We start from the raw sequence: 12,560 nt of genomic DNA, 5'->3' as shown, positions 1-12,560 counted from the left end.
AACTCTGCGTTCTTCCTACATCCCTGTTTCCTTCGCCCCACCATTGGCACCTTCAGCCGTCTAGGGGCTAAGCTCTGGAATTCCTGACACAGTTATTTGCGCCTCTTCACCTCTCCATAATTTATGCCGATCAGCGTTTTCTGGAAATGAAATTAGAATATGCTGCAGCAAACATGATGGCAAATCAGGCACCACGGAAGCGGTGCAGCTAATGGCTTGCCCCATCTGCATTAACAAACGAATTAAGCAGATTATTATTGGCATGACATGAGTCATAGAATTCTGAATTTCAATTCCATTCAATGTAACATGTCAACAACTTACATTTTTATATCGCCTTTAATGGAGTTAAATATTCTCCGATGTTTCACAGGAGTGTAATCAGACAAAAACTGACACCTGGCCCAAGAAGGAGATACACAGTTGCAGTCAATCGCAACATTTCCGTCTAGAATATCCTTGTCATCTGCAGCTTTACTGTGGAGGATTGCATTGACCACCTGGCTTTAATTAAAAGCAAAATACTGCGGATGCTGGAAATCTGAAACAAAAACAAGAAATGCTGGATTCACTCAGCAGGTCTGGCAGCATCTGTGGAAAGAGAAGCAGAGTTAACGTTTCGGGTCAGTGACCCTTCTTCGGAACTCCCGCCTTGCAGCCCTCCAAGAACTCTGCGTTCTTCCTACATCCCTGTTTCCTTCGCCCCACCATTGGCACCTTCAGGAGGAGTTCCGAAGAAGGGTCACTGACCCGAAACGTTAACTCTGCTTCTCTTTCCACAGATGCTGCCAGACCTGCTGAGTGAATCCAGCATTTCTTGTTTTTGTGTGGCTTTAATTAAAGCTTGGCGAAGTATGGCAACAACATGCTTCTCATCAAAGCCTCCCTGCCTGGCTATATTTTCTGCCACCTGTCCTACACTTACTGTTGAGATGTAGCCCTTATACTTTACTCTCTGGTACCTTCACCTTTCTTACACCCCTTTTGCTTCTTCTTTTAAAATCCTTGTTGTCAACTGAACCTTCAAGGCCTACCCTAACTTGCTCTGGGTGATCCTCCTGCACTGAGTGACTCCTCAATCATCCTAAGTGAGTTAAATCTTGGCTTCACTTGTAATCTCCCTTCTGAATTCAGTCCTCTCATGTCCTTCCTAAAACTCTTTGACCCATATTCATGCTACCCCCTCGAACTCATCATCTCCCATGGCACCTTAACTCCTGTGGTCTCAAACACTGACAAAGCCATCAGAACACATTGTTATAATCCCTTAACAAAGAACAAAGAAAATTACAGCACAGGAACAGGCCCTTCGGCCCTCCAAGCCTGCGCCGATCCAGATCCTCTATCTAAACCTGTCGCCTATTTTCTAAGGGTCTGTATCTCTTTGCTTCCTGCCCATTCATGTATCTGTCTAGATACATCTTAAAAGACGCTGTCGTGCCCCCGTCTACCACCTCCGCTGGCAACGCGTTCCAGGCACCCACCACCCTCTGCGTAAAGAACTTTCCACGCATATCCCCCCTAAACTTTTCCCCTCTCACTTTGAACTCGTGACCCCTAGTAATTGAATCCCCCACTCTGGGGGAAAAAGCTTCTTGCTATCCAACCTGTCTATACCTCTCATGATTTTGTACACCTCAATCAGGTCCCCCCTCAACCTCCGTCTTTCTAATGAAAAAATCCTAATCTACTCAACCTCTCTTCATAGCTAGCGCCCTCCATACCAGGCAACATCCTGGTGAACCTCCTCTGCACCCTCTCCAAAGCATCTACATCCTTTTGGTAATGTGGCGACCAGAACTGCATGCAGTATTCCAAATGTGGCCGAACCAAAGTCTTCTACTCAATACCCCGTCCGATGAAGGAAAGCATGCCGTATGCCTTCTTGACCACTCTATTGACCTGCGTTGCCACTTTCAGCGAACAATGGACCTGAACACCCAAATCTCTCTGTACATCAATTTTCCCCAGGACTTTTCCATTTATTGTATAGTTCACTCTTGAATTGGATCTTCCAAAATGCATCACCTCGCATTTGCCCGGATTGAACTCCATCTGCCATTTCTCTGCCCAACTCACCAATCTATCTATATTCTGCTTTATTCTCTGACAGTCCCCTTCACTATCTGCTACTCCACCAATCTTAGTGTCGTCTGCAAACTTGCTAATCAGACCACCTATACTTTCCTCCAAATCATTTATATATATCACAAACAACAGTGGTCCCAGCATGGATCCCTGTGGAACACCACTGGTCACACGTCTCCATTTTGAGAAACTCCCTTCCACTGCTACACCCATATTTTCCTACCCCTTTAAGCCCCAACTTGTGCTGTGTCCATCCCTGGATGGGAAAGAAGGTCATCCCAAGTCGATTACAACTGCACTTTGAAACTCCTGTTTGACCTGATTTCTGCAGCTGTTGATTTGCTCAGTTACTCTGTCTTTGATGCCCTGATCACCAGAAAAGCCTTTCCCCTTCTAGATTTTCACCCTCCAGGACTCCCAAGCTCATTTGAAAACTATGCCACCTGCACTGTATCTCATGCCAAATCCCACTCACCTATCACCTCTGTCCATGCTGACTTGCATGGTTCTCTCAAACTCTCATCCAAGTTTTTAAAGTCGCTCCTTATCTCTCTAACCTCCTCCAGCACTACTGCCCCCTTGAATTCTCTGTTCTTGTGAATCTAGTATTTTTTGTGCATCTTCTCCTTCCCCAGCCCACTATTGACTGCCTAGGCCATTTATTCTGGAATTCCCTTCCTAAACCACAGTGCCTCTTCATCTCCGTCTTCTCTCTTAAAACCCAACTTTTTGACCAAGCGTTTGGTCACCCCCTCCTGATATGTCTTCCTTTGGCTCAGTGTCTTTTATCCTCCTTTCACTTTTGTGAAGCATCTCAGGATGTTTTTCTATGTCAAGAGTACTACATAAATGCAAGTTGTTGAGTTCTTTGGGATATCTTGATGTCATGATGAGCTATGTAAATGCAGAATTTTTGATCTTGCAGCCTATGAGTTCTACAAGGAATTGTATACTGATCCCTTTACTATTCATACTGTCCCATAATCATATCCTTTCCATGATCCCTCAGCAGGTAATCTGTTTGAGCTGGAGTGTAACCCTTTATTCATAACTGCTGAGTTACCATAGGATGAAAATTAAAATATAGTCCAGTCAAGCCTCATCCAATTCACGAATTAGTCAAATTGCTGTGGACTGCATTTGTAAGTCAAGTGTATGACAAGATATTGCTTTTACTAAAGTTTTGAATAGTATTGACTAACAAAATTTAAACTCTTTAAAATAAGAACAAGTCCATAATCAAGATAGGCAATGTTTCTTTGTAGTTTCTAGTTCTACCCCTGAACAGAGCTTAGTTTTCAAAATATGGTTGATTTGCTTCCCAGTTTATACTCTTATTTAGAAATGGCCTAGACAATGAACAGGTGAATTAAGGTTTTTTCTTAAAACTATATCACTGCTATTTGCAAATGGATTTTTTAATATATTTGTAGTCACCCAATATTGATATTCAGCATAACAAGTTATTGCCATTAGCCATGAACTTCACTAAATTGATTTCAACAGATGGCATGTAAATTTATTAACTTTTGATTTCAAATAGAGGTTTTAAAGATAATTTAATTTTTAAAACAATGCAGCCCTCCATTGATATACATCAGAAGTGACTTTTCATCCAAAACTGCAGTCCAAAGCATAGAGATCAATTCCATGGAGAAAGCTGTTCTGGAGGAGAGCACATATTCAAGGAAATAAGACTTTGTAGTTTCAAACTAAATTATTTCAAGATTGTTTATAACGTAGTTAATCACTAATGTGTGGTTGAATTGTTTGTAATTTAAATAATTAAGCTGCAAAGCTACATTAATGAGTTTAATTGTAAAAGCCATCCAAAACGAATATGGAAATGACAGTTTTCAAATTACATCACTTATGTTGAGCAAAAGAAGTTGCATGTTCAGAGATAAAGACTAAACAAATGAGAAGTTGTGTGAGTTGATTTCTTCAGATGAATCTCGACTTTTGTGATAGATATATGGATTACACAAAGTCTGCTTTCAGTGCAGTTAAGAACAATACAATTTTTTTTCTCCCTAGAACTTCGCCAGAGGACATCAACTCAGAGAGCTCAAGTTCCATCCACTCCCCAGAACCTCGACCAGGGAAATCCACGAGCTCTGCAGGCTACCACACCTGTTCTACAACATAGCACATCAGCTCCTGGTGGCCCACCAGAAAAGACTTTTCAGTCAGTTTCACATACACCTGTACTCGCGAGGCGGATAATACCTCCAGCTACCTCCATGCCTGGAATGGGTAAACAAAGCACTTGACTTTAATCATGGTTTTTAGCACTATCCCAAGTTGCCAATAAAATAGATAATTTTCTTTGTAAGTGAAAGACATTTTATTTTCTACACTTTGAGCCAGCTAGCCGATTAATGAAACTTCCATATTTAATTAGCCATTTGTCATTCACAGCTGGCATCTCATATCTTTAAAGTCCCTGACTAAGCTTATTAATATGTTACAGCACTACTGTTTAAATGGCAATAAAAGTTTTCAGCAAAGCGGTAAGCTTCTTTCGCTTTCTGAGCTTGTACAAATGAACTGTTCTGTGTGAGCATGTTGTCAGCTATTACTATTTTCACTTATCAAATTCATGAACTGCAGTTGTATTTTTCTCATATGTTTTCCACATCATTCAACAGACCAAAAATCAATTAAATACAAAAATGTTGAACCACAGGGCTTCCATATGGTAGTAAATTAATAAGCAGCAGGTATCTGAGAGTTTGCCAAGATTTGTAAAAATGACCAGTCATTGTGAAATAATTACTCTTGATGTTTAATTACATTAATTACTGTTGGCCTGAGTAGCAGCAGAAAAAGTAATGCCTGTTGCAGGAGAATTGCAAGTCCTTAAGTTATTATTTCTGTGCTTCCTTCTGAAACATTTTTCACATCTGGCAAAAGTTCAAAGCAGCTGTAAGTTTGTTTGTATTTGTGCACTGTAGGACAGTACATCCCCCTTTATGTAATAACTTCTAGCCTGAAAAAACGTTGATAACTATGCCAGGTGACTGCTCTTTTTGTTCAAACTTCCTGAATTTTAAGAGAAACATTCTTCAAAATTTGGGTAAATGTAGGAAGTTTATATTGTAGATTTTAGCTTAAAGATCTAGTCAACAATTAATTTTAGCAAAAGATAACTTGTAGAATGACTGGAAATTTGCCTCATTGGTAAAAGCCAGGGAATTAAGAAAATTTCAGTTGATGACCGGAATACCCATATCTGAAAGTCTGTCTAAAACTACACACAGATATAGATGTTAAAAAAAAGACTTACATTTATATAGCGCTTTTCATGACCACCGGACATTTCAGCCAATTAGGTACTTTTGAAGTGTAGTCACTGTTGTAATGTAGGAAATTGACAGTGAATTTGTGCACAGCAAACTCCCACAAACTGCAACGTGATTATGACCCGATGAGCATTTTTTATGATGTTGCTTGAGGGATAAATATTGGCCAGGACACCGGGGATAACTCTCCTGCTGCTCTTCAAAATAGTGCGATGGGATCTTTTGTGTCTACTCGAGCAGGCAGATAGGTCCTTGGTTTAACGTCTCATCCGAAAGACAGCACCTCTGACAGTGCAGTACTCCCTTGGTACTGCACTGGAGCATCGTCGGCCTTAATTTTTTTTGTGCTCAAGTCCTGGAGTGGGAACCTTATAAACGTACTAAAGAATCTTAGTTTGTTAACATGCATCAAATTAGGTATACTTCACACTTTAGTTAAACTTTTTCATTAGTGCTGTGCGTTGATATGTTTGGAGCATTTTACAATGTGATTTTTATATTGAAAAAGTGTGTTTGAATAACAGCTTCCACCCAGATTTAACTTTTTTGGTTTTTGATTCTAGGGCTTCATCCTCCTGGTCCACCCCTAGCAAGACCAATCCTCCCTCGGGATCGAGGAGCTGTTGATAGGGTTATTGAATATTTAGTTGGAGACGGCCCACAGAACAGGTGAAGTTAAAGGAGTTTGTATGTGGTATTGGTAGTGTGGTATATTAGTACAAAAAGTAGTATTGCAATATCTCAGTGATAACTTGATTTAGTTTAGAATGATTTAGATGACTTGGGCTCGGGGATACTGAACCTCTTGAAATTATTCTTGACATTCTTAAGAGTTCATTAATTGTGGTTTTTTAATGCTTTATACTTTATTTTAAATTTTCACAGATACGCACTTATTTGTCAGCAGTGTTTTTCCCACAATGGCATGGCCTTGAAAGAAGAATTTGAATATGTTGGTAAGAAGTATTGCATTGAACTGAAAATTAAGTAGAGTAATATGCAAACTATGGGATATACAGTTGACCTTGTAAAGTAAGTACTTTTGGTTCAGATGGAGAAAAGTTGAGTATATCGTGTAACTAAATCTTTTTGTATTGATTTTGTTCATAACACTTTTTCTCTATATAACATAAGTTAGCTGTGCACATTAATGCCTTTTTGGGGGTAAGATTGATCCAGTCTCCTACAACGTGCAGAACCTCTTCTTTCCTTCCCTCCCCTTCTTCGAAGTTATAATGCTTTTTGTGTAGCATGCTATTTGATTATCCTCCCCTCTCCCTTCTGCTCAGGAGTGTTGGTAATCAGTGAACGGTATAGATGGACACAGCTGGCCATTTGGTCCATTGGAGTCAATACCATTGTTTTTCTCCCATGAGCCACCTCTTCTAATCTCATTCTCCAGCTTGCTTCCCATACCCTTTAACGTTACTTTTGTTAAACAATTATCTAATTCCCTTTTGGAATAATTTATGAGCTCTACTTCATCAAATGTTCTTGACAGAGAATTTCCCCATTCTAACCACCCTCTGTGTAAAGAACATTTTTCTAGCCGCTTCTTTCGTTCTTTTTATGATTATCTTACATTTGTGCTCACCCTCTAATGTATTTTCCATTCCCAGCACAGTATCAGTCTCTGATGTTACACCTGCTCATTCCATCACATCTTCTGGCAACATTCATCATTGCATGTCTCCTGATCCATTGTAAACAACTTTTCCTGACAAGTAACCCAAAAACTTTCCTCATGACTCATGAATAAAATGATCACTGTAGGTCAGTTTTCACAGTGTATTTGTAATTATTATTCTTCAGCCTTTTTCATTTGCTCATGGCACGTGGGCTTTGCTGGTAGGCCAGAATTTATTGCCCATTCCTAATTGCCCTCGAGAAGCTGGTAGTGAGCCGCCTTCTTGAACTGCCGAAGTCCGTGTGGTAAAAGTACTCCCGTAGTGCTGGGAAGGAGTTGCAAGATTTTGACCCAGTGACGATGAAGGAACGGTGACAAATCAGGATGGTCTGTGACTTGAAGGGGAACTTGCAGACGGTGGTGTTCCCATGTCCCTTCTGTCTCTGTCCTTCAAGGCAGTAGAGGTCACAGGCTTGGAAGGGACTGTCGAAGGAAGCCTTGGTGAGTTCTGCAGTGTCTCTTGTAGATGGTGCACTGGTGATGGAGGGAATGAAGGTTTAAGGTGGTGGCTGGGATGCCAATCAAGCGGGTTGGTTTGTTCTGAATGGTATTGAGCGTCTTGAGTGTTGAAGCTGCACCCATCTGAGCAAGTGGAGAGTATTCAATTACATTCCTGACTTGTGCCTTGTCGATGGTGGAAAGGCTTTGGGGAGTTGGAAGGTGAGTTACTCACTGCAGAATATCCAGCCTCTGACCTGTTGTTGCAGCCACGGTATTTATATGGCTGGTCCAGTTAAGATTCTGGTCAACAGTGACTCCCAGAATGTTGTTGATAGGGGATTTGGTGGTAGTAATGCTGCTGAATGTCAAGGGGAGGTGGTTAGACTTTCCCTTGTTGGCAATGGTCATTGCTTGGCATTTGTGTGGCACGAATGTTACTTGCCACTTATCTGCCCAAGCCTGAATGCTGTCCAGGTCATGCTGCATGCGGGCATGGACTGCTTCATTGTCTGAAGAGTTGCAGATGGAACTGAACAAGGTGCAATCATCAGCAAACACCCTTTTTTTTGACCTTATGGTAGGAAGGTCAGTGATGTAACAGCTGAAGATGATTGTGCTGAGGATACTTACCCTGAGGAACTTCTGCAGCGATGCCCTGGGGCTGAAATGATTGGTCTCCCAACAACTGTAGCCATTTTCCTTCGTGATAGGTGTGACTAGTCACTGGAGAGTTTTTTCCCTAATTCCCAGTGACTTCAATTTTGCTAGGACCCCTTGATGCCTCACTGTCAAATGTTGCCTTGACATTAAGGGCAGTCACTCTCACCTCACGTCTGGAATTCAGCTCTTTTCTTCACGTTTGGATCAAGGCTTTAATGGGTCTGGAGTCATGTGATCCTGGCAGAATCCAAACTGAGCATCAGTGAGTAGGTGATTAGTGAGAAGGTTCCACTTGATAGCACTGTTACCGACACCTTCCATCACTTTTCAGCATATGTTTATAGTGCTATTACTGAAATGCCTCCCAGATGTAATTTTACTTCAATGCTTAAGGTCCAATGCTGTAGACTGACACTGCTGAAACACTATTAAAAGCTTGAAATGTAGCATTCTATAAGAACTCTATGTTTGCAAGCCAAGTCCAAAAGACCTTCTAATGACCTCTTTTCAAAATAACACAAAGTTCCAGCATTCCTGGAATCTTTTTTCAGTTTTAAAACACAAATCCTCATAATTTAACAAAAAGAATTGAAGCAGTTGTAACACCATTATAATAGAGATGACAGCTTTGGTTGCCGAATAAAAGTCAGTGGATGTTTCTCAGTTCTTAAAACTGAAAAGTGAATGTTCTTGTAATTTATAAAAAAGTTAAACCTTGGAAGCAACAATTTTGAGCTAACAGCTTTCTGTAAACTATTTGTAGCATGATCTGCCTCATTTTATTTTGCTAGTGGCTGTTTTTATATCTGATTGCTGACTTATTAACGACATCCTCAGCCTCCACATGCAGGTGACTCTATGGTCCCGAATAGGCCCTACTCTTTCTTTTTATATAATTATTTAAAAAAACTTTGTTTTCCTCAATTTTACTTGCCAATATTGTTTCATGCTCTCCCTTTGCTTTCCTAATTTCCTTTTAAATTTTACTCCTACACTTGTTGTACGCTTCTAGGTTTTCTGCAGTGTTGAGCCCTCAGTATCTGTTATAAGCTTCCTTTTTTTTCCCTCTTTATCCTCTTCTTTAAACCCCTTGACATCTAGGGGGCTCTGGATTTATTAGTCCTACCATTTTTCTTTAAGGGAACATACTTGCTCTGAACCATCACTATCTCTTCCTTGAATGCCTCCCACTGATCTGGCTGTTTCCAGTCCACTCAGCTAAATCACATGTCAGCTTAGTAAAATTAGCTTTTCCCCGCTTGAACTTCTATTCCTGGTCTATCCTTGTACTTTTCCATAACTACCCTCAATCTAACTAAATTATGATCACTTCCACCAAAGTGGTCTCCAGTTGTACCTCTTTCACCTGCCCAGCTTCATTCCCTAAAACTAAGTCCAGAAGACCTCTCTTGTGCTTGCTATGTACTGGCTAAACAAATTCTCCTGAATGCGTTTTAGGAATTCTGCTCCCTTTGTGCATTTCACAGTAATTCTATCCCAGTTAATATTTGGGTAGTTAAAATTCCCTGCTATAATTGTCTTATTGCTTATTCACTTATCAGAATTTCCTACATATTTACTCTTCCATCTCCCTCTGACTGTTCGGGGGTCTATAGTACACTCCCAGAAGTGTGATAGTCTCTTTTTTGTTCTTCAGTTCAGCCTTTATGGCCTCATTTGATGATCCTTCTACCATATCATCCCTCTTCACAGCTATAATTGTTTTAGTCAATATTGCAATCCCCACCCTCTTTTTTTATCCCCCTCTCTATCTTGTTTGAAAACCCCGTAACCAGGAATGTTAAGCCCCCATTCCTGCCCTCCTTTCAGCCATGTCTCAGTAATAGCTATATGATCATACTCTTACTTGTCAATCTGTGCTCTCAGCTCATCTGTCTATTCCCTAGATTTCTTGCATTGAAGTATATACCATTTGTCATTGCCAAACTCCCTTGTTGTCTATGTTCTAGCCTTAGTTTCCTCTGTCTTCCAAACACGCTTACTAATTTTCTGTCTTCCATTGACAACTTTTCTTCTCTCCCTTCTGAATCTACTCTTGGGTTTCCATCCCCATGCCAAACTAGTTTTAACAGTCCTGAACAGCACTGGTAAAACCCACTCCGAGGATATTTGTCCCAGCCCTGTTGAGATGCAACCTGTCCAACTTGTGTATGTCCCACCTCCCCCAGAAGTGGTCCTAATGCCTTAGCAGTTAAAGTTCTCCCTCCTGCACCATCTCTTCAGCCACGTATTCATCAGCTGTATCTTCCTATTTCTGTACTCACTAGCACATGGCACCGGGAGTAATCTGGAGATTACTGCCTTTGAGGTCCTGCTTTTCAGTCAGTCTTCTAGTTCCCTAAACTCTGCCTTCAGGAACTCATCCCTCCTCCTCTCTGTGTCATTGGTGGTGACATGGACGATGACCTCTTCAGAATATCCTGTCGCTGCTCAGTGACATCCTTGACCGTGGCAGTACCGAGGCAACATATCCTCAAGTCACGTCTACGGCCGCAGAAGAACCTGTGTTCCCCTCACTATCGAATACCCTAGCACTATTGCTCTTCCACTCTTCCTCCCCACACTGTGCAGCTGAGCCACCCATGGTGCCGCTGACTTAGCTTTGTCTGCACTCCAAAGGAATCATCACTCTCACCAGTATTCAGAACTGAATACTGGTTGGAGAGCGAGGTGCACTAATGGGATCCCTGTTCTGTCTACCTCGTCTTCCTTGTCCTTTCAGTGGTCACTCATTCCCTCTCTGCCTGCACATTTTTAAGCTACAGGATGACCACCTCAGAAATGTGCTAAATACAAAGCTCTCAGCCTCGTGGGTGTCCCATAGTGTTTCCAGCTGCTGCTCAAGCTCTGAAACCCAGAGCTCGAGCTGCTCTAGCTGATGATACTTCCTGCATATATGATCGTTCAGGATTTCCCATATAGCACAGGATATGCATTCCACAGGGCTGAGGTTCCGTGCTGTGCCTTTACTTTCTAGACTATCATCTAGAAATACATTCCAGCTACTCACCAGGACTCCCTGTCTAGCGCTGTCTGACACAGGCACCATTCTTTATTTTGTAAAAGACCAAAACTGCACCTCTTCCCTCACTGCGCCGACTTCCCCCTCTCAACAAATTCCCCTAGTTGATTACTCTGTCAAAGCAGTGCACCATCAAGCTGAACTCCATGCTACTTACTTTGTGCGCAGCATGACAGAATTTCCTCACATTCAAAATGCTGGGGGGGTGGGGAGGGGTCACCATTGACCAGAAACTTAACTTGGACCAGCCAATATGGCTACAGAATTAGGACAGAATCTGGGTATTCTTCGGCAAGTAACTTACCACGTGACTCCCCAAAGGCGTTCCACCATCTACAAGGCACAGGTCAGGATTGTGATGGTGTACAATCCAGCTGCTTGGATGAGTGCAGCTCTAACAATGATCCAAAAGCTCAACATGATTCAGAACAAAGCAACACCCATCACCTTAAGCCTTCACTCGCTCCACCACCAGCACTACAGCAACTTGCCAATGTTGCTTCGGCAGCTCCTCCCAAATCAGTGACCTCTACCTTCTAGAAGGACAGGGGCAGCAGGCACATGGGAATGCAGCTGCCTGCAAGTTCCCTTCCAAGGCACGCACCCAGACTTGGAAATACATTGCCGTTCCTTCATTGTTGCTGGGTCAAAATCCTGCTACTAGCCACACAGACTGCAGCTGTTTTAAAATCTGGCTCACCACCACTTTCTTGAGGGCAATTAGGGATGGATAATAATGTTAGCCTTGCTAGTGATACCCACATCCAGTGAATGAATTTTAAAAAAAACTTGTGATTTTGCCGCAAGCCTACCATATATGTACAGTGGTCATTTCTTGGTTCGGTGTTCATTGGGTTTCTCCAGGTACTATCTGATGGCCATCAACTTGGAACAGTCCACGTGATTTCCTAAGCATTATTGTCTTGTCTTGCCTCCTCTGAACAATTATCGTTTTGTGCTGTAATGCTACAAGCTGGCCTGTAGTAATGGCCTCAGAAATCATGTCGACAAAGCCTGTGTTACTTTTTAAAAAATTAATAAACCAAAGTGAAAGGTCAAAGCCCGCATTTCAGGTCACCAAAAATGCTGAAGACAGGAAAGATAACTCTCATATCAGTGATTAGGTGATGCCTAGCTTTGATTTTAAAAGTCTGAAGAGTGTATGACAAAGTGATGGCTGAGGTTGCAAGGAGCTCTGCATTTTTGAAGTCCTTGGAAAGAATGAGGCTTGACTTTAACACTGAAGCTTTAGAGATGGCATGCAAGACAAAACGCTTGCCGTTGGGGGAACAAGTGGACAGACTGACCACAATGGTATCAACTTAAATAGGCAAGA

The 12,560-nt window shown here is 41.7% G+C and overlaps 1 protein-coding gene across 2 annotated transcripts in view; it reads left to right on the top strand.

Moving 5' to 3' along the window:
• The window catches only part of LOC137372081 (endoplasmic reticulum junction formation protein lunapark-like), a 130,084-nt gene that overhangs the window by 107,659 nt on the left and 9,865 nt on the right, over positions 1-12,560 (top strand). For both annotated transcript variants that reach the window (XM_068035460.1, XM_068035461.1), the window contains exons 9-11: positions 4,126-4,344; positions 5,957-6,062; positions 6,279-6,349. In XM_068035460.1, coding sequence (XP_067891561.1) covers positions 4,126-4,344; positions 5,957-6,062; positions 6,279-6,349 — 396 coding nt within the window. The remainder of the gene's footprint in view (positions 1-4,125; positions 4,345-5,956; positions 6,063-6,278; positions 6,350-12,560) is intronic.

This window comes from Heterodontus francisci, chromosome 7 (assembly GCF_036365525.1).
Source record: "Heterodontus francisci isolate sHetFra1 chromosome 7, sHetFra1.hap1, whole genome shotgun sequence".
Classification (NCBI taxonomy): Eukaryota; Metazoa; Chordata; class Chondrichthyes; order Heterodontiformes; family Heterodontidae; genus Heterodontus; species Heterodontus francisci.
This window is presented reverse-complemented; position numbering and strand designations above follow the sequence as displayed.